General features: G+C 28.3%; 1 protein-coding gene across 2 annotated transcripts; it reads right to left on the bottom strand.

The window, feature by feature from the left end:
• Window positions 1-8,844: 8,844 nt before the first annotated feature.
• LOC100208962 (synaptotagmin-16) lies at window positions 8,845-21,234 on the bottom strand. 2 transcript variants are annotated; one of them, XM_065805120.1, is made up of 4 exons: window positions 21,056-21,234; window positions 18,336-19,099; window positions 17,555-17,786; window positions 8,845-9,644 (listed from the first exon to the last, which is right to left on the bottom strand). In XM_065805120.1, exons 1-4 carry the CDS (start codon window positions 21,072-21,074, stop codon window positions 9,307-9,309), a joined length of 1,353 nt encoding a protein of 450 aa, XP_065661192.1. In that variant the 5' UTR covers window positions 21,075-21,234; the 3' UTR covers window positions 8,845-9,306. The 2 variants fall into 2 exon arrangements, with proteins under 2 accessions (XP_065661192.1, XP_065661193.1); XM_065805121.1 differs by lacking the exon at window positions 8,845-9,644 and adding an exon at window positions 10,093-10,494 and having other exon boundaries at window positions 21,056-21,216.
• Between the last annotated feature and the right edge of the window lie 5,732 nt (window positions 21,235-26,966).

Genomic DNA, 26,966 nt, shown 5'->3' with positions numbered 1-26,966 from the left:
GCCCTTAGTTACCGTCCAAAATGATTATAATCTAATATAACTCCTTCAAGTAGTTCTTTTAACTTTTACACTCGAGCTTGATTAACAAATCAAGCTCGAGTGTATTGGTTTATAGACCTAAATATTGATTTACAGATCTAAATGTTTCAAAACATACCACAAAACTATTGAAAACCAATAGGTTCATCAAAAACCTTAGGTCCTGAGAAAAAGTTTGTTTTTTACTTTTTAGTTCATTTCAAAAATGCTGTTTTTTAAAAATTTTATAAATATATTTTTTAACGATTTCTTTTATTTACACTAAACTAAAGTTTGTTTTGAGAAGTTTGTTTTAATTACTTTTTTAAATATTTTCGAATATTAATGCTGAGCTTATTTGGTTTGCGCAAACGATAAAATAAATAAACCGATAAGAAAGTAAATTAACAAAAATGTTGTGATAAAAAGGAATGCAAACTGTAATCAGTAATGACCTTAATGATGAATTAAAATTAAAAAAACTTCATTATGTAGAGTTTATGTTTCCAGAAACGAAAATATTGTTTCATACTGTTAATTTGAATTTGAATATATTTTATTGAAAATCTTAAAAAAACTGTCAGGTTCTCAGAGAAAAAAAAATTAGCCAAGGACTCTGAAGCAGCCCATGAAGCTTTTTTAAGTTAAGTTCCAAAATTAACACATTCTTTTCATTCTCCAAGCTCTTCAAAACCTTGTGAATCAAACATTTTTTGCGATGAAAACTCCTTAAAAATATCTTGAGAGACCTCCACCCTGTTTTAATCTAACCAAGAGGAAGATAATATGAGTAACCCTCAGTTGTGTAGTTCAACTTCTTTAGCTAGTTTTGCCACATGTTCAGCAACTTCATCCATTGGACATTTGTAGCCAAAAATCTTAGGAAGCATCATAGAAAAGCAAAGCACCTGAATGAAATTTAAAGCTATAATAGTTGAAACAGATGATAGTTTTACAATTACAACAGGTTTTCGCACAGAAGTAACACTTGTAGATTTTTAACTAATGACTCGTCCAATTGGTGGAAACGGCTGACTTTAAGAGAGAGAGACTGCATCATCAAAACGAATCCAATAGCATGTGGTTCCGAAAAATCTGGACAAATTAAATTCTAAAATATTTTTAGAAAGATGACTTATTTTTTAAGTTTTGAACGATGTTTCAAAAAGAGCAATGTTCATAGAGTAATATTGCAAAAAAATTTTTATTCCTTGTCTGCGAACTGTATCAACTCTTGTAAAACTCTCCTTACCAAGTCGATGTACGCGCTCAATGTCAACATGTTTGAAGCAGTAGTTGATACGATTCCTCAGTTGGATCAAATTTTTAGCTTCCCAACAATTAGCATATACTGCTCTCTTGATTTCATTCCAAAAATCTTCAATAGGTCGCAATTCTGGTACGTTTGCAATATTTTGACTTCTGGGCACATATTCGACATTTTTGGACCTCAAAAATTCTTGAACTTTTTTTGAGTAGTGAGATGATGCAAGGTCAGGCCAAAAAACTATTTCATCATCTTTATGAACAGTCTCTATAAATGGGAGCAAACATGATCTCAAACACTTGTCTATGTACACATTTTCATTGACAGCTTGACCGGAAGGTGCAACATAATGTTTTGACAATCCCTTTGGAGAAATTGCAACCCAAACCAATAATTTTTGTTTAAATTTTGATTTTCTTTTTAATTTAACATTATTTGGTGTCATAGTAACATCTGATGAATAAAATCCACTGTTTCCTGAAATATTACAATTACCTAATCCAAAATATGATTCATCGTCAATGATCACCTGTTTTTTTCGAAAAATTTCAACCAATTTAGAGCACTTTGGACGAACAAGAGATTGTTGTTCAGGAGTTCTTTTTGGAGCCTTAATTTTTTTATGATAATGAATGATTGTCTTCTGCTTTATCGTTTTGCATATGTATGATTGATTGACATTGAATTTTTCAGCAAGAGAACGTTGACTGATTCCATGTTGATGGTCGATTTTTTTTTCCAATTGTTTGATCTTCTTTTTTGTCATCTTAACTGCTTTCCTACCGCATCCAACTTGTAGTTCAGGTAATATGTTGTTGTCTTTTCGTTTTAGAATATTGTAGAGCGTAGATCTTGGAATACTTTCCATCATAAAATGTTTTACAATTGCGTTTTTGGAAAGTTCTGGGTTAATTTCAATAAACTCGTACACTCGCTTTCTTACGTCATCTTGTTTCGAAGTAACTTTTTTCATCATTTCAAACTTGTTGCTCAGTATAAAATTAATGAGTTTAATAGAGAATTTAATTCTCTACAAAATGGCGTGCGAGCCAATCAAAATTGATAAATTTACACGGAGAAAAAATGGCAGGAAGTTTGTCCAGATTTTTTGGAGTCACATGTTACCTATTCTAAAGAGTAATAAAGAATATCCTAATCCCAAAAAACGCAATTTCTGAAATGAATTTGGATTCAGGGTAGCAAGAAATGATAAACAAGTAAGAGGAGATGGGTTATACACTCTCGAGAAACTGATTCAACTTTGACCCAAAGTCCGAAATCATATTTTAGGAAAAAGAAGGTTTCAACAACTAGAAAAAGTTTACAGAGCAAGCCTAAAAAAGACATCTCCATCTCATTTAAGTTGTTCTGAGAAAAGGATTGAGGCAACAATCAGGATAAAAAATGAACAAGCTTTCAATCAAGGTCTTATCCAACAAATTAACAATGAAATAGAACGGTGGAGAAGCATTCTTAAGAAAATAGTGTCATTGACTATGTATTTGGTGGACATAATATTACATTCTGTGAAAGTTCTACAAAGCTGTGCACCAGAAATAATGGGAACTTCCTTGGTCTTACTGCTTTATCATTATTGATTATTTGGTCAAACTAGATCCAATTTTGATGGAGCATTTACGGCGAATTGAAGATGGAGAAAAACGTTCACAAATGCTAAGTGTCAATATTTAAAACAAAGTCACTAACCTCTTACCTTTGCATATAAAAGAAACTATTCTGAACGAGGTAAAGTGTCGAAAGTATTTTTTAGCTTAATGGATTGCACTTCAGACAAAGCCACAAAGGACAAACTTCTCTAACCATCCGCTATGAAAAAAACGAAGCAATAGTTATCGTCCAAGATAACTTTGTTGGATATGCAGTGTGTGAAGAGTCGACTGGCTCATTCTAACCTTCTAATTGAAGAAGTAAAGTCTTGTATGCTAGACCTAAACAACTGTAGAGGTTAAGGCTATGAAAAAGGATCTAATATGATTACAATTTAAAAAGGTGTTCAAGCTCGGGTTTCAGGAGAATACTCACAAGCCTCATTTACAACCTGTTGCTAAAGCTTGAACAAAGTTATATCAGACGGGGCCAAATCATTTGGTGAAATCTATATTGCTGTTAGGATTTTTTTTAAAATCTATACAAATTTTTTTGCATCAATCAAGCATTGACCACTTTTTTCTTGCCCCTAATTGACACAATTGAATCATCTTTAGAAGACAGAATGAACAAGTTCTCCAAATGCGAGTTAAAAAGTGGATTCCTATTTGACCTTACTACCACCAAAAGACAATGTTAAAGAGGATTATAAAATGTTACAAAAACACCTGACAGTGAAAAATATTTCAGATATAAATGAGAAAGAACTGCACAAAGAAAATTCTACACGTCAATTTGATAGCTACTGTTTTTGACAAATGGTGTTAGCAGAAAGCAGTAGTCGGCCAACAAAACAGTAGAAGCACCCAAATATAATCAAAAATACCAACAGAAAAGACTTCTTTACTAATCTGTGGATCGCATTATGTATATTGCTAACAATTTCAATGTCAGTGGCCAGCAGTGAACGTTGTTTCAGCAAGTTGAAGTTAATTAAAACTTACATACATCGAAGACGCAAAAAAGGTTGACGTTGCTTGAATGTATATATATATATTTATCTTTATAGTTGATTGGTAGGTGGTGTAAGTATTAAAGTATTGGTGGCAGCACAAAAAGTTTATATACGCGACTATTACAGGAGAGAGGGGGCGTCGCAAATACGTTTGCCCCGGGTGCCACCAACCCTAGGGACGGACCTGTATATATATATATATATATATATATATATATATATATATATATATATATATATATATATATATATATATATATATTTATATATATTAGGGCCTTGTGCATCGCTTCAATTCGATTCTATTCGCGAATCAAGTGTTGCTTCGATTTAAGATTGGATTCGAAAAAAATGCTTCAATTTTTATCGAATCATTTATTTCCGCATATTTCCGATCCATTTTAAAGATATCCGGCGCTATGGTATTATAGAAATAATTCTATTTATCCAAAAATACCTTTTAAGCAAACGCTAAAAGGCTAATCAGAGTGAGAAGAATACTAAAAACAATGTGTTTTAATTTTTTTTGAAATGTGTGTTATAAAAAAATGTTTCAACTCGGTTTTCCTCAAATTACTGATTCAGTTCGTGATTAGATTCAATTCGCAAATCATGACCTGCTTCGATTTAAGATTCGACTCGAAATTAAAAAAGCCGATTTGCAGGGCCCTAATATATATATATATATATATATATATATATATATATATATATATATATATATATATATATATATATATATATATATATATATATATATATATACACACACATATATATATATATATATATATATATATGTATATATATATATTTATATATATCTATATATAAATATATATATAAAATAAAGTAGTAAAATAATAAAAATAAAAAAATAAAACAAAAAGCAACTATTATAGGTGCTCATAAAATTTGAAGCAATTTTTATGCCGTTTTTGAGTTTTCTCGCCGTTTTATGAGTTAAACCTTTTTTTATTCACGCCTTTTCTCTTCTATGAGCAATTGCTCAGGGTAAAAGCTTTCGCAAAAAAAAGCAATTGCTCAAAATTTTTATTTATTAAATTTGAGCAATTACTCCAAAAACTCGGATTAAAATCAATTGCTCATTTTTATTTACCCGGCCTGTAGCTTTGCTATCACTAATGATTTTTTAAATAGAGTATTACAAATATTTGTCCGAAGGGAATTGCTTGTGTAACAATTGTTAATGATTGTCTAAACCAAATGTACAAATGATTGTTCAATGGAAATTGGTTGTAAAACAATTTTAAAATTTTTAAAAAGCTTCAGATGTCACCCGCAAAAATCGTTTTCCTTCAGTATTTTTTCTGATCGCCTCCAATATTTAGAGCACCATTCCTCGATCATTGAAATCATTCAAACCTCCTCCTTAAGATCTGTTTTGTACCTCTATGCAATCAAGTTTGTCTCAGAGAATCTATGAGCATTGTAACTTGTACTTTGCCTCAATTGCCATTTGGTTAATAAAATTGTAAAAGTACTGTTGTCATGCTCAAAAAGCATGTCAACAGTAGTTTTACAATTTTATTAACTAAATGGGTAATATCCTTTCGCGAGTTAGACTTGTTTGCAATGCCAACAAGTGCAAAAGAGAGTTAATGGCCGTAATTGCAGTAGAAGAGAACGCGGCCTTTGCTGAATGGTTCGCTGAGGACGAAATGAAACGGAAGGCCTTAATATTCCAAATGATGTGACTATTTCAGACAAAATGGACTGCCCTATTCCAATCATATCAATTGACAAACGAATTTATTTAAAAAAATCTTTGGATGGATGAGGAGTGAGGCAAGTTTCCATGATACACTTTGATTAAATTTAATATATAGAACAAGCGTAATTAATATTTTTTATTTCAGGGAGGCCTACAAGAGCAAACAACTGAATCAAATGTGAATGTACCCAATAAGCTACTGAATAATATTCAAACACAGAAAAATTTAATTCACGCGAAAAATTTCAATAAAAATGCTTAGATTAAAAACGGATTTTGTTTAAAAAAAAAGTGGAGGGGGTAGTCCCAATTGACATTCTTTTTAAGGGGTATAGGAAAAAAGAACAACCAGTGACAAAGAGAGGAGAGGAGGTCAAAAATTGTTTAAAAAATAGTGACGTCCTTAATGGACGGCCCCTTACGTGTCAATGCCAAGAACATTGAAAACTTGTTGGAAGACTATTTAGGGTAACTGATTCGTAAAAGTTGCAAAACACTTAAAAATCTAGGAAATAAAAACCTATTTTTAATCATTTAAGAAATTTTTAAGAAATCAAAGGTTGAACAACTCAAAAAATTTAGTAGATAGTTGTTTAAATAGTAGATAGTATATAGTAATTCTTTGTGTTTAGGATAATATTTATTTTTATCATATTACAAAGGGTTACTCAACAAAAGGGTAACATTTTTTATGCCAACTTTTGATCAAGTTTTAATTTTGTGAACAAATTTATGTACACTGAGTTAAAAATTTATTTAGAGTTAAGGTTTTGTACAGCAATCTATAGTAGTGAACAGCTTAATCAACTTTAGTAAATTTTTTCAAAACAGAGATCTGGAAAAAAAAATTATTTTTACTTATTAAGACTTTGTCACAGAGCGCCACGAAAAATATTTTTGCGAGGCTAAGGATTTACAGGCTAGAGCCGGCATTAAACTTCAGGTCGCTTGATCTGGAGTTATGACTCTAATCACTGCGAAACAAATGTTCAACTGTACAGCAGCCATTTACAATTGCACAGCAGCCATGTGTAATGGTACAGTATAATGCATATATGTATGGTACAATACCCTATAATGCAGTAGAAGTATCCCTTATATTTATATGTTGTGAAAATTTTTTCTAGAACTAAAAGAAGCACCTTTATCTTCTTCTGTTTACGCCGCACAGTGACTCAAAACAACAAAAAAATGGTAATAAACCCCTCACAACTTTTCTATAAATTAAGTGCCCTTTTTTAAATAATATTAAATTGCAATGATTTTTTACTTCAAAAGTATAAATAACTTTTTCATAAAATTTTTTTGTATTTTATAGTAAAAAGAAGTGAAAAAATTTGTTATTATTTTCATAGAACTCTGAAAAATGTGAGATTTTTATTTAACTAAAATAGAGTACTTTTAATTTAAATAAAAGTGTATATTTATTTTGAAGATAATCTTTTGGCTCTATATATTTCAAATTTACTAAAAAGAAAAAAAAAAGTCTGATTTTTTTGTTTAAGTTTAAAGACTTTTTTTAAAAAAAGGAAGCAAGTAATTGTATTTTTTTGATTTATATATCAGCTAAATAGAAGGTTCCACCGAGTTCCAAAAATATACATATATTTTCTAGTTAATTAACATTTCTACTTTTAAAATATAAAGGGATTACTGCGGTCTCCTCCGGTATTGGAAGTTATTAAAGAAATACAAATGTTATTAAACACATAAAAACCTTGTTTTCCCCCATTTTTGAAAGTATTTTGTTATAATTAAAACAAATGAAAATGGCGGGAAACTTACATTTTAAATTTTTACTCGTATTACTTATCCAGAGAAGAAGAATCGGATCTAAAAAGTCAAATAAATACCTTAAAGACGTTTTGCAAAGTTTTTGATATTGCCGGAAGAAAGGTGACTTTTAATATCAGCTAGAGAGTTGATCTTACAATGTTTGATAATAAAGTAGTTAACGCACTTACAAAATTCACTCGTGCAATGCTAAACCCAACGAAATGAACAATATTGATTTATTAAAAGCAAAAATTGAGGATGGGTCAGCCTTGGGGCTCGGATTTTCAGCTTTGCATTGCTGGATAAAATGCTTGTAATTTATTCTTCATTTGAGTTATAAATTTGAAATTAAAAAGTATAAGCCAAAAAATATTGAGGAAAAGTTATCTGTAGAGTTAAAAAAAAAAGAGATTCAGGTACTCTTAAGAGAACGGTTAAACCTATATGTTGACATGTCAAAACTGGGTCTGGAAATACCAATGACGGCAATACTGCCAGAAGAACATTTAAAAATAGTGATGTTTTTTTTGAAATTACTAAAGTTGGTTGGGATAAAATTGAAAGATTGCATAATACTCTCATAACCATATCTTATGGATATCCTATTAATATCAATGAATTAGATTTATACTGCACTGAAACAGCTAAACGTGAAGTGAGTTTGTACTTCTGGTATCTTATGCCTCCTCCTGTACATAAACTGCTACTGCATAGTTCTTCTATATCACATAAATTACATTTGCCAATCGGGATATATTCGGAAGATGCATTAGAGAGTTTAAATAAACAGATAAGAAATTCTAGACTTAAGCACACGGCAAAAATATCAAGGTTAAACACAATGATGAATCAGATGCACTACCTTCTAGTAAGATCAGATCCAAAAGTATCAAGCATATCTTTTAGAAAACATAAAAGCTATCGAGTAAAACCGTCACCAGACGAAGTTATTAAACTAGTTGTAATGTAAATAATAAAATAAATGTAACAAAATATAGTTTTTTTTCTCTATGTATCAACATCCTTTAAAAACCTTTTTTTTTTAAAATATCAAGTAGAGTAATATATCAAGATAATTTGTCTTGAAGATTCTAAAACTTAAAGAAAAACTTTTTTGTACGCGTATAGTCACCTTTAACGCGCGCATACGCGCATTATACACGTCGAAACTGCGCGTAAAAAAAATTTCATCAACAAATAGGAAATCTTTGACCCAAAAAACATAATTTTGATATATAGCATTATTTATTTACAATTTATGTCAAATTTTATTTAATTTTTGCCGTTTTTTGAACGTCCTGAGTCACTGTGCGCCGTCGACAGAAAAAAAATGCTGAAAGATTGCTAATTGCGTCATCTCTTGATGCTTTCATTTATTTTTAAAAAGACAAAATATTTTGAAAATGACAATTTAAAATGAAGCAGTGAAAAAAAGGTAGATATATTTCAACTTACAAAAATATACAGCATCTGATCAAGAAAAAATAAAATTTTAAAAATAAAATTATTAAACTATGGTATAGAACGAAACTGGAAATGGTCAAACTCCTTACAGACACCATTTTAAAACAACTAAAAATAAGGGTACAAAATGCCCCTATCTAGGATCTGCTATTCAGGTGATTTATATATATCATGGTAAATTAGCAGTCATAACCGATTAAATAATAACGCTGTTGTTAAAATATGTTTAAATTAAGATATTAGCGGTTGCTATATTTAACACGTTAATTAAACCCCCTGTAACAAGTATTTTATTACAACAAGTTTTTAAAACTTTGAAGTAGAGTATGTTAGCTGAGACTTTTTAGTAGTGTTTGTTGCGTACATCAAAATCTTAACTCTTACTTGTAAACTGTAGGCGTACCTCTTAAGCTGTAAAAACATTTAGTACTCATCGTCAAAGCTTCGACCTACTGCGCTAAGAACGTGCCATCTACGAACCGGTTTTCCTTTTTCGTGTAGCATTTCTCGCCAATGTTTTAACTCATCTTCAGATGTGTTGTCCTTGCCCAACGAAAACCAACCAAGTATTTCTTTTCGTCTCATCTTCTTTATGACAATTATAGAAAACATCAGACTAACACTTGATAAATCAAACTCTATTATTTGAAATACAAAAGTTTCTTTATAGTCTGGATCGTACATTGACCGACGAATCGAAGTTTTGCTCTTGGCGAGTTGATGGCCTATCGCGTTGAACATCGAAACTTTGACGTAAGTGTCTGAAGTAAAGAGAGAGTGTGTAAATCGCTTATTTTGATAAAACAAAATTGAGCCTTTATAGATTTATTTTTTTATTATTTAATACATATTTATAAAAATATTGATAAAAGATTATTAAAAACCAGAAAAGAACTTATACTACATATATATGTATACATATATATTTTTTCATTTTTAAAATAATAATTATAAAATCGACTCTAAAGCATGCAATACAGCAATATTTCGCCCTAATCATATATATGTGTGTGTATATATATATATATATATATATATATATATATATATATATATATATATATATATATATATATATATATATATATATATATATATATATATATATATATACATAAATACATACATATAAACATGCATAAAAATTATTTAAGGTATTTAATTATTTTTTATTTTTTTTGTAATTGTAAAATTAAAAAATATTGAACTTTTATTACTGTGCTAATGAGTAATTTAAGGTAGTAAATAAAATATTATATATTAATATAAAAAAGATAAAATTGTTCTTGATTTCTTAATTTTCTTTGCTAACTATGTGATGGCTAGTTATTTTTTCTTCTTTTTTTTCGATCATTTCTTCCCAATGTTCAATCTCGCTTATACCTGATGCTTCTTTACCCAATACACACCAGCCTACCGTACTTTTTTTACGTGTTTTTGATACATATATCAAAGAAAAAACAATAGTAACTTCCCGCAAATCAGACTCTGACATTTGGAAAATAAAGCTTTCGTTAAACTCTGGATCGATCATGTTTCGACGTGTTGTGGTTTTACTTCTTGCTACCTTCTTGCCACGTGCCGAAAGTACTTCTATTTTTACGTATGAATCTATATAACAACATTTGAACTTTTTGGTTTAAATCAAAAGTCACAGTAAAATGGATTAAAAAACAGCAGTTTGTTTAATATATATATGACGTTTAATACATACGAATAAAATATAACAACTTATGACATTAAAATTAGAAAGAATGTTATCACAAGGGAAAAATCTTTTTAAAGCCATTTCTATAGAAATTATCAAAGTTCTTTATAGAAAATTAGAATTTTTATTATTTTTATGGAGTAGATTATTTGAAGAAATAATCTGCTTGTCAAAAAAAGTGTAAACAAATTAATTTAATAAATTCTGGTTCCGGACAATAGACACAAAAAAAGTCCCTTCAATATTCTAAATATAAAAAAGCATCCAAAATCTATATTGTAATTTCTTCTAATAATTGTTATTGTTTATTTTTATATTTCTGTTGTAGGTCATCTCCATCTAGGTCAATTTTTAAACAACTTCTTACAAAAAAAAACTTTTAAAAGCACTTTTTCTTACTACTAAATGTTTGCAACAGTTATCTATGAAGATTATTACAATAAAGACTTTACTCTCAGACGAAATATAAACTTGACCAGCAAATTGTTGTTACCCTAAACCTGATGCAGGCTGCTCACTCAAGCACTTTGCGTACTGTTTTTGGTAACGTGGTTACCTGATCAACGGTTAGGTCCAAATCTGCACCTAATTGTTAATTTTTTATCTAACTTATACAACGGTTACCTTGTTTCAGCGTTAACTTATATCAACGGTTATGTGTACCGTTTAGCATTATAAAAAGCTACTTTTATAAAGACCTCGAAAAGTTGGGTAATTTTATCTGACGAATTTCATGTATCTTAACTTGATTTAACACTTTTATATGTATGGGCATAACTGTTTGTTGATCATGCATTTACGTAACCAAGCACGCCGGTAAGCTTGAGGGAAGGAGTCAACCAGAAAACTTTTACTTCAAAGCAGTAATACAATCATTAATGGTTAATTAGTTTATCAAAATCTTTTCAGTAATAATTTATTCATGTTTAAGCCAGAAATAAATTTTAATAACTAAGAAGATGCTTTTTCCTAAAGTAATTTTGTCAATTAATATTTTAATGATTACTTTAACCACTTATTGAATGTTTACATTTTTGAGCAATTTCTGGTGGATATTAGCAATCGTTGTATTATTAAAAAGATTGTCATCAGTTTGCCATCTTATAATACTAAGTACTTCACATCACAAGATATAATTCTGTGGCTTCTAAATCAGTACATATTAAATAAGTAAATAAATTTTAAAAAATGCTTATTTTACCGTAAACACTTAATTTACTTAATAGATGCTGCTCCCAGGAAAAAAAGTTCTATAGAACTTCTATAAACTTTTGGAACATATGGCCTATATATATTATATAGAAATGCTATAAAATTTCTATAGACCATATGTTCCAAAAGTTTATAGAAATTCTATAAAACTTTTTTTCCTGGGCTTACATTTGGTGAGAAGTTCATGTTATGATAAAGCAAACATAAAGTTTTATATTTGTTTTATCCAAATCTAAAAGTATTTTTTTTTTTAAATTATATTTTTGTATATATATTTAAAGTTTTATAACAAACAAACAAGTTTTAAAAAAAATTTCCCAACTGTAAATTTTTAATTTTCTCTGCTTGTTCCAAAAATGTAAAAAAAGTTTCTGTATTATTGATCGTATTAATGTTATAACGTTATTAGTACCTGTTATCAAATAAGTATTTAATGTTTTTGCCCTTGACCAAAGCAATCCGTGTTATAAGCATATCCGTATTATAAAGTAATCCGTATAAATATTATAGGCTACTCTAATAACGTATCTAGTACACATTATATACGCATTTAGGCCAACTACATAGGTTCTGAACTTTTAAAAATGGCTATTATAGAATGACAAAATTCTCCTGATATGTCTTGCTATTGCTATTATATTTGCGAAAAGCAAGCATTACGTAAAATGGCGAAAAGTACCAACTATATCGTGGATAGCGTACGCAAAATATTTTGCAATGCTCATGAGTGATAAGTACAAACAATAAATATATATATATATATATATATATATATATATATATATATATATATATATATATATATATATATATATATATATATATATATATATATATATATATATATATATATATATATATATATATATATATATATATATACACTGCAGGCCAAAAGTTTCCGGACACTTGATATTTTTATATAAAAAGCTTAAATCTATCCTGTATCATTAAATTAATCAATAATATTAATTTATAATACTTAAACTTACTAATTTTAAGTGTTTATTTAAGTTTGAGCTCAGTTATTGGGTATTACTGACCTCAAACTTACATAAATAAGTTTGTTTTTTTATTTGTTTATTTTAACTTGATATATAGCGTTACATTACTCTTAAAAGTTTGGTCTTGTTAAAGTTATTTATTTGTTGAAACATGAAGTAAATATTTATAATATAATGATAGCCGACTAAAATGATTAAGAATATTTAGTTTTGTTTAGTTTTCATTTGGTATTAATGACGGTTGCATTAAATAATCTTGAAAAAAATTTTAAAATTTTATAATTTGACTATTTAATTAAAAATATGGGTAAAAAACCTTCTTTAACGGTTGCAAAACGTTCTGAAATAATTAAATTACATAAAGAAAGTTATTCAGTTCGTAAAGTTTGCAAAAAGTTAAAAGTTGCCAGAAGTACTGTACAAGATACCATCAAACGATGGAAAGAAACAGGCATTTTTAAAGACAAAAAATGATCTGATAGACCGCGGAAGACAACAAAAGCAGAAGATAATAGTATAATATAATATTGATGAGTAAAAGAAATTGAAGACTTACGGCCCCGGAAATAACTTCAGGCTTTAATAGGAGTCATTCAAAATCTATTCCATTAATCACTACGAAACGACGTCTTAGACAAGCAGGACTTTCTGGCCGTATAGCGGTCAGGAAACCGTTGCCATTGATTGGAAATAAAAAGAAAAGGTTACAATGGGCTATAGACCACCAAAATCGGACAGAAGAAGACTGGGGAAAAGTACTATGGACCGACGAGTCCAAATTGGAACTGTTTGGGCAAAGACATAGAACTTACATCAGAAGAACAACAAAAGAAAAAATGATCCCAGAGTGTTTAGTGCCGACAATCAAGCATGGTGGTGGGTCAGTTATGGTATGGGAATGTTTTTCTTCAGCTGGTGTAGGTGACCAAGTTATAATTGAGGGTAGTATGAAAAAAGAACAATACAAAACAATTCTAGAAAACAATGCTATACCTTCTAGCTTAAGAACTATTGGTCGTGGTTTTGTTTTTATGCAGGACAATGACCCTAAACACACCTCAAAATTATGTAAGAACTATTTAAAGGAACAAGAGGATAATGGTGTCCTCAAAAACATGACCTGGCCGGCCCAATCACCAGATTTGAACCCAATAGAGTTACTGTAGGAAGAATTGGACAGAAATGTCAGACAAAATTGACCAACATCCAAAGAGCACCTGAGACATATATTAGAAGAATCCTAGTTATCAATTACACACGAAATAATAAATAAATTAATAAATACAATGCCACGGATTGCAAAAAAAGTGATAAAAACTCGTGGGTTATTCTTTAACAAAAAGACAGTTTAATAATAATAGTGTTGTTAGTATTTTTTCATTTCATTTTTTGTCTTTTTTTTCTTAAATAGTAACTATATGTATCTTTTATAAAATCAATATGATATTTGAATTTTTTTGAAATATTTATGGGAGTTTTAATTAAAAAATTAAACAAAATCCAAGTGTCCGGAAACTTTTGTTTTCCCATTCTTCCTGGTTGATCCTTCCTGATAAACTGATGGTGAAACAAGTTGGTGAAGAAAAAAATTAGATAAGTTTTTTTACTAACTTATTATTGTTCTGTTCTTTAAGAATATTGAGCACTCTATTTGTAGAATACACTAAGATAATTTATATGCATACATACATACATAAATATATACATACATACATACATACATACATACATACATACATACATACATACATACATACATACATACATACATACATACATACATACATACATACATACATACATACATACATACATACATACATACATACATTCATACATACATACATACATACATACATACATACATACATACATACATACATACATACATACATACATACATACATACATACATACATACATACATACATACATACATACATACATACATACATACATACATACATACATACATACATACATACATACATACATACATACATACATACATGCATACATACATACATACATACATACATACATACATACATACATACATACATACATACATACATACATATGTACATACATACATACTAGTGGTTTAATATTATAATATTTACGTAAGATTTTATTCAAGATAAATAGTTTTGCACTCACAACGTTGGGTTGTATACATTGTATTAACGTTGGTTCATATATATTGAATCAATGTTAAGTTATATTCATTGGGTCAACCTTAATCTATATACATCGTATCAACATTGGATTTGTTTAAATTAGATGAACGTTGGGTTAAAGTTGTAAAAACAATCAAGTTTTGCGATGGTTTTACCTTGGCCCAATGTATATGTGCAAACTATTTTTAGTTGGGTCGGTATCCTTTTATCTATATTATTGTTAAATACATGTCATTGGATCAACGTTGGATTTGCATCAGAAAAAACAGCTGACATTTGCGATGGTTTTTTATATAACTATTCAAACCTTCAAAACTTGTACAAATTTCATAAAACAGCGGGATAAATTATAAAACTATCGTTTTTCCATTTAGAGATAAAATGAAGTCGTTTACACTTTTGCGTAAGTTACCATTAATTCTAAAATATAAACTGATAGAAATTGTTTTTAGATTTATGGTACTCACATTTAAATGAAATAGTTTCGTCAGCTAGTTATACCCAAATAAGTTGGACTTACTTTCTTCAGCAAACAAAAGAAAATCAACAAAAAGTCTCATTGTTTACTATTCTTGATCTTTAATATATATATTTAAATGAGATTTGTGGTATTTTGCTTAGTAAAAAAGTCATATTTAGTTTCTTTTTTTTTTCACTTTTATGGTAAAGATAAAAAGTGTTTTAAGACGTAAACATGGATACGCATTTGCAAATTAAAAACTTTCTCCATCATCTTACTTGTATATATAAAACTCAACAAAAAATAGCTTAGTGTTAATAGTTCCTTAAGATTTCTATTTTTCTAGTTCCAGTTTCTTTTAAGTTTTTAGTATAAAAAAATGAAGAAGTTCTTCACCTCTGATAACAGCATGCTAATACTCAAAAACTTTTACATATATATTGTTTTGTTAATGGTAAACATATGTACAAATTCTTAGAAGTTAATATTATAATTTTTTATAAGCTTTATATCATTTTAGAGGATATTAGGTTTCTGAAACAAAGGAAAATTTCAAAGTGATCACAAATAATTCGGAATAAAACATAACTTGAAACTCAAATTGGTGAAATCAAATAACACAAAAACACAAGTTTTTGAGTTATGCAAATTTTATTGTATAACAAATAAACATATATGTATGCTGTATATATATATATTTATATATATATATATATATATATATATATATATATATATATATATATATATATATATATATATATATGCAGCCCTATATATATATATATATATATATATATATATATATATATATATATATATATATATATATATATATATATATATATATATATATATATGCAACCCTATATATTTAGGCGGCCCTCCAGCTGTTAAATGTGGCTTGCGAGACACCGTAGTAAGATCGGATACCTTAATTTAAAAAGTATTTTGTATTTTTATTTAAATAATTAAGAACAAACAATTTCACCCGTCACATTCTACTTAATTAAGAATTGTTATCAAATATTTATCAGCATATCCTTTTTTAACATTTTGTTTTATTTACACGTATCTTGATGTTCATACATTTTTTATAATAAAAACGAATATACATATATATATATATATATATATATATATATATATATATATATATATATATATATATATATATATATATATATATATATATAATTAATATTTAGAGGTTTAAAAAATGATAAATTTTGATGTTTTTAATTATTATAGACATTAAGATAAAAAAAAAATAATAAGATTCTATTTAAGTTTTTACTTTAAATTAATATTATTAATTACTATTATTATATTAAAATATTAATATCGTTAGAAATAAACATATTTAATGTTTTCTGTTGAACCGATATTTAGAAAATACAAAAAGAATTAAAATGTTTTCAAATAGCTTCAATGGTTCTTTAAAAATTGTTAATTCAATTTCGATTTTGATTTAAAAGTTAACTTTTGAGTTTATTTTATTTTATCAAACGTTTGAATATTTATAATGTTTAAAAATAAAATTTGTATTTGCTATGTTTTATTTATATTATTTATGCTTAATATTATTGTTTTTTGATTTAGCTTTGTAAGTGTAGGGTGGGAGGGGGTGAAAGGGGGTTATATTGTTCAATTTCAATCACTAGTACATTTCTACCCAATATGTCCTACATTCTTAATTAAGAAAAACAGAAGTTTCAAACAAGTAATTAGATTCACTCTTTAAACGTTGTTGACATTTTATTAAATATATCAACAAGTTAAATTTACTATAGCATATATATGATATATTTCATGTTGATATTTACTCGCATGGGACAAAATAATAATTCCCACATGGATTACATATGGAAAAAACCCATGCGTATCCCATGTGCGCTTTTCACTGGGTAATGTTGATGAAATATATCAACAAGCTCTATGTATTAAAGTTAATAAAAAGAGTCTTGCTCAAATAAAGCTAGTCGTCGAGTTTCTATTACTTATTGTCAGAAATACGTTAAACGTATACAACCATATAATTTAGCACGGTTGTATTCTTTTCTGTAAAAACGGGTATTTAATAAAAAAATTTATAACAATAACAAACCTGGAGCCCGTTGAAGTTGAATAACTTTCAAATTTGTTGCTTTTAGTACTTCGACTGTAAGTCTCCCAGTGAGAGATGTGTAACATAATGAAATAAGCAACTCAGGAGTATTACCATGGCATCCGGTGTTTGTCGTTCCGCTTCCCCCATATAATGAAGGATTTGATCCAAGTTGTGACCCAAAGCTTGTGACACTGTTGGTATCAGAGACATCAAATAATGAATCTGAACTCTAAATCAAAACAGCATTTTCATTTTAAAGTTACGTATACGAAAACAACTTTTTCAATATTTTTTTAAATGCCTCTAAAAGACGTTACGGTCTTGTCACAGAGCACCACAGAGTAGCATTTACCTAAACAATTCACACTTCCTTCCTTACCGATGACGCAAAATATATCCAGAGCTTGAGTTAATCCCAGGATCTCTTGCTTTTCATTGTGTCATTGCGCTGCAACTGCATCCAGTCTACTTTTAGAAAGATGTGTTCAAGTATTGAAAATGGTAAAATTGTCAGTGAAAACCATACCCTAACCAAACCCTAACCCTTAACTTAATCTTTATGCTATAGTTTTTAATAAAATAATCCTTATGGTTAGGGTCAGTGTTGGGGTATGGTATGCAATAATACTCGCTTTGCGGAATGATTTTTGCGTAGTTACTGAAAGGAGAGGGGGGGGGGGCCTGAAATACACACCCTCCGAAAACATGTAACAAAGTTTCAGTCTCATTAGTTTCATGTCATAATTTTAAAATAATTTGTAAATTTTGAAAAACATACCGTCAGAGTTTTAGGCTTTAAAGTTTTCCACATTCTTCTTTCGTCTTCTGGCTTTTGCGCCAATAACTCCAACTCTTTCAAAGGTATAACAAGTTCACCTATTACTCTACCTTGGTTATAACGCTCTTGACCATAAATTCTTAATCTCAAAGATGATTGGTTTATTATGAATTGATCAATACGTTGAAAAATAAAGGTTTCATTAAAAACAGGGTTTGCAGCTGGTCTTACTTTAGTCTTAAATCGATGATGTTTTGCAGGTAAAAGAACTAATCGGACTTGTACAGCTGAAGAACCTCCTCGAGCTCTTGAAGGTATATCAGCAGCCTTTATAACTATAATTACCATTTGTTGTGTTGATGGAGAGTAATTAAAGTCAAGAAATATTTTACCACCATGTTTATAAGCATCATCTTGCCTAAAGCTTGACCTTGCATTCATTTGGTCACTATATGTAGATGCATCTTCACCTATTTGTAATTCACAGCCAGATTGACTTGCTGCAATATCACAACTACTTCTTCTGCTACTACGACGACTACTTTTGCGACTAATTGGATCTTCATCTGTAGTAAAAGCCTCATTTTCATCAAGATCGTAGAAATTCTGAACAATTTCTTTGTAGCCATTTTTATCTTTATCTTCACTTCTTCCACCAACCTCAATTTTGCAGCACATATCTCTTTGAAGAAGTTGGTAGACAATTACAAGCACAACCATACAGCCGCATATTACACACAAAAAAACGATAGCGGGAATTGGCACTAAAAACAAAAAATAGTACTGTTTAATTACATATTGCTTTAATTACTTACAATTACTACTGGTAAAATGGTTCATCAAACATATGGTTTTAAAATACAATTTTTTACATATATTTTAACTTTTTCCCATATGTAATTAAGTTTTAACATGTATTAAATAGTATTTTTTATACTTTTTCACATATTAAATATATTCTGAATAAAATTGTTACATCAAGGATATTTACAAATAGTAATAAATACTAATATGAAGTAAACACCTGTCAAATTAAATGATAATAAAAATAGTGGTAATAATTATTATTATAATACAAGTGGGAATAATGTAGAAATTATAAAAAGTATATATTATGCTATAATAATAATAACAATAATAATAGCAATAATAATATTAATAATAGCAATAATATTAATAATATAACAGTAACATTAATAAAACAATTACAAAAATATCAGCAGTAAGAATAATAATATTTATTACGATAAAATATATCAATAATAACAATAATAGTTATGAAGAAAATACTAATTGAAATATTTCAGTTTAAGTAAGATTAAAAAAATAAAATTAAAAAAAGATATTTAAATTGATATTAGAGAACAGAAAAGAGAAAAATATTAAATAAAAATATATTATATATTTTAAATATATAATATATTTTTATATAAAAAAATATTGGGTAAGTAGAAGTTCAGAGTTAGGGTTAAAATTATAAATTGCAGAAAGGTATAGAATTCATACACAATATTTTTCTAAAAAAATGACAAAACTTTATAAATATTTTTCTCAAAAAAATAAAATAATAAAATAATTATTAAATTCTAAAATAATTTCGACACATCAACTTATCGATTTCTAAAAAAAGTTGAACATCTAACGTTTCCCAAAAAGTCTGTTCGATTCATATTTAGATTGCACACTCATTTGAAAAGAAACAAATTCTATTTATTCGGCTCGAGCATTATAAATTTTGCCTGTGGTCAAAATAGTTTGTAAAAATTGAACTAAATATCGTTTCATAATTGTTAAAATTACAATTTTAACGATTATAAAACGATAGCGCAAAATTTTAATGATTATAAAACGAGAACGCATTATTTAAAGTTATAAATTAATCAAATACATTTTTAACAATTATAAAAACGATTATATACAATTTTAACAATGTGTTTTTTATTTGCAAATGAATTAATTGCTACAATATTTTAAATAATATTTTTAACTAAAACCAAGTTGCCAAGATAAAAAAAAAAAGAACAGAAAAGAAACGTTTATTATGTATACGAAAAATAAAACAAACACTGCAAATGATTATAACAATTAAAACTATTATAACAATTTTTTGTGCAAAATAAAATACCGCAGACCAAAATTGGAGTCTATACTAGTTACCAAATAGAATAGTCTTAACTTATAAAATAACAAATAACTTGGTTAAATCATAGTTTATATGAGTTTTTTTTATTTGTGTATCATACTATAAATAGATTTGATAACCCCTTACAGTTCAAAACTGGTTATAATCTATATTAGACAAATAATAGCAGTTATACAGAATAAGTCCGACAAAATAGTTGTAAACTTTCTTTTTGGTTATTCAGAAAATTATCACTTAATTACTGACCTTATTTATTCATACTCGTTAAAATACGGTCGTATAAGTCAAGGATAATTTTTATTTCCTTGTTACGTCGTTGTTCTCTACTTACGTTACTTTTTTATCAACTATTTTAACCAACCAACCGTTAACAAAATGCGGTTCAAGGTATAAAAATGATAATCAATAATCACCAGCGGAAATAAAATTGAAAAATTTAAGTTTTAACAGCCCTTTGGATTGAAACGGAACATTCGGAAGTTCCGTTTCGTCGTTAGTCACCAGTTAAACGAGCTTGTTTTAAAAATGGAAATAAAAATGCAGAACATTCAATAGATAGAACAAACAAACTACTTACAATTTTCAGTCATGGTCATTTACTAAAAGTATTATAGAGGAGGCATTGCCTCGAGCTAAGCAAAAAGTTTATTAAATTAAAGCTCAAAATTTTTATGTCCTTTCTTGTTTTGTTTTTGTAAACATTAAAGGTACAAAAAATAGTAAAAACCATCTGCTCATTCTATTCTCTCCAATTTTTACGTAAAGAAAGTGTTCGTCGTTTATTTTAGAATGTGAGCTTATGCATTATTTATTTATATTATTTTTAAAATATAAATTATTCATTTGATTGCTTTGTCGTTTAAAAGTAATAATAACTTATATAATAAAAGAAAAGTGCTTTGATGATTGAAAAAAAGATTGCAGTGACCAGGGTTATCTAACCTGTAATCAATTATTACGACATTTCGTCGTGTTTGACTTTTATTTAAACGCGTAATTTATACCACATAACTTTTACACGCCCTTCAACCAAAAACTTTAAACTACGAGGTTAACTCATCATTGGGTGACAATTGTCCCGGTTTTTACATAGAAGAGCATAGCGCTAAACTAATTAAAATTAAACTTTCATTAAGTTCTCCTACGGAAAAAAAATTGCAAACCTTATCTGCATTAATATTATGCGAACTTAAATTTTTTAAACTTTATTTATAACTTTTGAACTATTCAAAAAATATCATTTATAAAAATATTAATGTTATAACTGTTATCAAATATAACAATATATTATAAAAGAAAACTTGTGTTTATAAAAAAGGTATATGAATGACAGATGTGAAGATACCCAGGTTGATCTGAAAAATAATATGTTGTTGAGGTTTTTCTTTTAATTTAATGCTTTTTTTTTCTGCTGTTTTGTGCATACTGTTAAAATCTGTAGCACTCTACAGTCCTACTAAACTTTGACGTTTATATAAAGTCGTATAGACGTTATACGGGCGTCTGTACCCACTGGGTATTTTTATTAAACATTTATAAAATCTTCCACAATCCTAGTAAGTAGTAAATGTAGTAGTAAATGATTAGTGTTTTAGGTATGCTTAATTATGTTAAGTCAAATGTTTAATTAATCCTCAATTTTTCAAATTTTGTGTGTCCCTCATTTTGAGGGGTTTATGAATTTTACATGGTCATAACTTTCGAACGCTGTAATATAAATATATGAAAATTTATTGGTGAGTATAAATTTAGTTATGAATTGTAATGGTATAAAACTGAGTAAACAATTGCTCTACCATTTGGGGTTGGGGAGGGAAACAAGTTTGCAAGCAAGTAAATTTGTTTTAAATGTTTATTTATTGCAGTAAATTTAATTTATTAATTGTTAGTTGTTGTTTTTTTAATATTATTTGACAATGATTGTATGGCTGTAAAAGTTGTTTTAACAAATTAAATGATAAAAATGAATCAAAAGGTTTTGTAATTTTTTATACAACAAACAACATTAATAAATCGTTCCGAGGCATCAGTTGCAAAAACTTGAGCCAGTTTTTGCAACTGCTTTGCTCTTATCCTAATTTGCACATATACCAGTTAGAACTTATGCCAATGTTTGCAAACTCTTTTTGCGCACTTATGCCAGTTCGCACTTATACTAGTTTGTACTTATGCCAGTTTTTCCAACTGTTTTAGCAGCTAAACAGTGCAAAGCAGTTACAAAAATTGGAATAAATGCGAATCGACATAAATGCGAATTAGCATAAGTGCGCCGAATAAATTTGCAAACATCGGCATAAGTGAGAATTAGCATAAGTACGAACTGGCATAAGTGTGAAGCAGTTATAAAAACTGGCAAAGTGCGAAGAGCGCCGAATATAATTTCAAATAATTTTGGCATTTTGCACTAATGTCAGTTCGCACTTATGCCAGTTCGTACTTATGCCAATTTGCACTTATGCCAATATTTGCAGATTCTTTCAGCGCACTTATGCCAGTTCGCATTTGTGCCAGTTTTTGCAACTGGTTTGCTCTTATGACAGTTCGCACTTAAGCCAATTTACGCTTATCCCAATGTTTTCTAATTCTTTTGGTGCACTTATGCCAGTTCGCAATTATGCAAAATTTTGCAACATCTTTGCACTTATGTCAGTTTGCACTTATGCCAGTTTGCACTTATACATTGTCCCATTCAGCCTCTCGTAAAAAAAGTAAAGATTTACTAGCCATAGCAAGATTTTCTTAGTTAATGTTAGTTTGTAATTTTTTCCTTCTTACTGGTATTTAGGTAATTAATTATTTTATACAAACAACTTAAGCTAATATAAATAAAAAATATAATCTAACTATAGAAATACTTATTATTTAGTATATATAGAGTACTAAAGGTAGTTATAAGGGGTATCAAAGGTGGGTTAATTGCAACACCAACATTGCAAAAATGCGAGATTATCGCAAAAAAAAAACTGATCGAACAAAATACATACTAACAAAAAATGTAAACAATAAGTTTATTTGCTTATCCAAAATGTCAAAATAATATCTAATTTTTACATGCATTAACTGGCAATCAATCAAAGAGTTAAAAGTTATATAAAATGGTTACTTAAGTGTTTATCTTTTTGACTCTATTAAAAAAAGATGTAGACTTAGCACAGATAACAAAGGTGGTCACCTTAAAATATTTAAAATAAAATATTTAAGTTTTCGGTTGAAGGCCGTATTAAAAATAAATTTACAAAAATAAACACAAGAGCATTTTAAATCTATAGTTATTTGTGATTTTTTTGAAAAAAAAATTTTTTAAACCACAAATAACTGAGAAACTGCAAGTTTTGTTCTGAGTCAAAATTTTTCATCACTATTGTACATTGCCCCTATATACAATTCAAAATTTCACGATACTTAATTGAATATGTAATTACATATTCAATTAAATATCGTGGGCTTGAGGAAAAAATTTCCTAAGGTTGTAAATACAAAAAAAAATTTCCTAAGATTGTAAATACAAATAAAGTTGGTAAAGAGCAATTTAAAAATGAAATCAGGTTTTTTTATTTATGAATTTTAATGTGTTCAATTTTGAATGCTTCTTTAAAACTAAAATTCAATTATAAAAAACAAGTCACAGAATATATCAACACATTTTTCATCAACTTAGTTATGTTGTAACCTTTAATCTTGAATATTGTTGTTGAAATCTGAAAATAAATCTGAAATAAATCTGAGTGTTATTATTAAAATTTAAAAAATTTGAAAATCATTGAATTTTTTTTTTTAACTATCAATGAATTGTTATTTATTTTACTTTTATACAAATGGTTTTAAACACATACATATTTATTACAGATTTTGTAAATCAAGTACTCTTTTATTTTTTATTTTTTTTACATGAATATTACTTTTTACTTAAATGAGCTGGTGAGAACTAAAACGGTGTAAGTCAAAAAAAAAAAAAAAAAAGGTCAAGTTAATATTTATGATTACAAAGCATCATTATGTTAAACTTGAGACTGGTGTAAGGTGTTAGTTTACTCTCTACAGTAAATCTAATTAAATCTCATATTGAGGAAGCGTAAACTTAAACCATTATGATTCTCCCAGGCTCAAATCTATACTTAAATCTTTTCCTTAACCAACCACGAACTGATATACATTTTACTTTTATATTTTTCAATAAATAGGTTGTAAAGTATACGTAGGGTAGATTAGTGTAATATGACCATACTTAAAGATTTTTTAGATGTAAGCAGTGAAGTTGAAGTTGCTTTGTATTTTTTGAATCGACTTTATGTGGTGATGACAGGAATCAGTACAATAAGCGTAAAATTATATGCAATAATTAGCGGCTATCGTCTAATTAAAACGCTATTAAAATTTTTGCGTTGTTAAAATAATATCATCACGCATGAATAAATCTGTGGAGCGAAATTTTAGTGCTAAAATAATGAAGTTTATTTTTTCATAAAGAAAAATATGTTAGCTAAAAATCCAATCCATTTTTGTTTGAAAAACAACGCATAGAAAAATTTAGTTTTGACTTAATTTAAAGATACCATTTTTGTGTAATATGAGCATGCTCAATTTACTCAGTGTTTTTCATTGAAATTACCTAGTTTAAAGTCTTAAAATAGCAGTGGTTTTTATTGCTTTTTGAATAAAAACAAAACATAGTAAAAAATTTTAATATTTTAACAACACTAAATATTTTTCTGTAACTTAAAATAAAAAAATTTGAGTTTTTATTGTTCAAAAGTTTGAGTAAATAAAATTAAAAAATAAAAGAGCTAATTTTTATGCGGAAAACATAGTAAGTATTGTTTTAACAAAAAGTGGCTTAAAACTTGATCTTTTGATGATAAGTTTTGTTAATAAAGAATCATTATATTCCAAAAATTAGTTCTAAGTGTCAGGTTGGTAGTTTTTTTACTTAATTAATATTATTTTTTTGAGCTAGTTTAAAATGCTCATATTACCAAGTGGTCTTGGTAATATGAGCACTTTTGCTACTTTTTTAAAACCTCTGTGTTTTTAAGAAAAAAATTTCAGGTGCCCAAATTTCTTAGTGGACCATGAGTAGGGATCCCTAAAAATTGTTTGTTCGTAAAAATTTTGAATCCAGCATAATTATTTTTGAAAATATTCCAATTCTGGCTAAGGATGCCCATATTACTCTTATCTACCCTATATACAGCGCCGGTTTTTATATATTACGGTTTTTGTAAATACATGCTCATTTTTTTATATATGTATATATATATATATATATATATATATATATATATATATATATATATATATATATATATATATATATATATATATATATATATATATATATATATATGTATATATATATATATATATATATATATACAGTATCGGTCAAAACGAGTGCATCCAAATAATGCTAATTTAGTTTCTTTATATAAAAGTGTTGCATTTTTTCAATTTAGAGAAATAACTATGTAACTGTTTAGAGACAAAGTTCTTCAAGTTTTATTCATCACAAAGTTCATTATTTGTACACGAAAATTAATAAATTAATCAAAAGTATTTAAAAAAAGTTGATTTCCTTCTGGAAAAAACAAGTGCAACTCGACAAAATGTTGACCAAGCTGTATTTCGCTATCAATATTTCGTGGCGAATCCTTTGTTGTCGATCACAGCCTTGCATCTTCGAGGCATAGATTCGATCAGGTGACCAATGAAACTTTGTGGAATTGCTGCCCAGGCCTTTTAGACTTGTTCAAACAGTTGATCCTTATTACGAACACCTTCACGATTAATTCTGCGGTGTTTCGGATCGTTGTCTTGCTGAAAAACCCATTTTATTGGCATATTCCATTCAGCATGAGGTAACATAACATCTTTCAGAATATTTTAATACATGAAACGGTCCATTATTCCATCGTTTCGATGTATTGGACCTAGACCGTTAGCAGAAAAACACCCCCGGACCATTACATTGCCTCCACTATGCTTCACGGTCTTATGGCAGTAACGTAAATTGAGGCGTTTTCCGGCCGGTCGACGTACACGGCAAATGCCATCGCTCCCAATGATGTTGAACTTCAATTCATTACTGAACAGGACAGTTCGCAATTTCTGCACATTCAAGTCAATATGAAATGTAGCAAACAGGAGTCTTTTCTTCTGGTTTTTTAGTGAAATCAGCGGTTTCTTTGCAGGGCGTCGAGAAAACAATCCGGCTTCAACAGCACGTCGTCTGATTGTTCGGTCCCATACAGGCAGCTCTAATTGCTTTTGTATCTCGACTGATGATATCCAGGGATCCTTCTTGACGGATCTGACGATCATAAAATCCTCTCTAGAAGTGGTGGGACGCGGTCTTCCACCTTTGTTATCTGCTGCCAACTTCCCCGTAGAACGATATTTGGAACATAGTCTTGATACGGTCATTTTTTCACGCGATATTTATCACAAATACTTTTTTGTGACATTCTACTTACGTAATCGCCAATAATTTT

Source organism: Hydra vulgaris, chromosome 09 (assembly GCF_038396675.1).
Source record: "Hydra vulgaris chromosome 09, alternate assembly HydraT2T_AEP".
In the NCBI taxonomy this organism is placed as follows: Eukaryota; Metazoa; Cnidaria; class Hydrozoa; order Anthoathecata; family Hydridae; genus Hydra; species Hydra vulgaris.
Note: the sequence above shows the minus strand (reverse complement) of the source record. Positions and strands in the feature narration are given on the sequence as shown.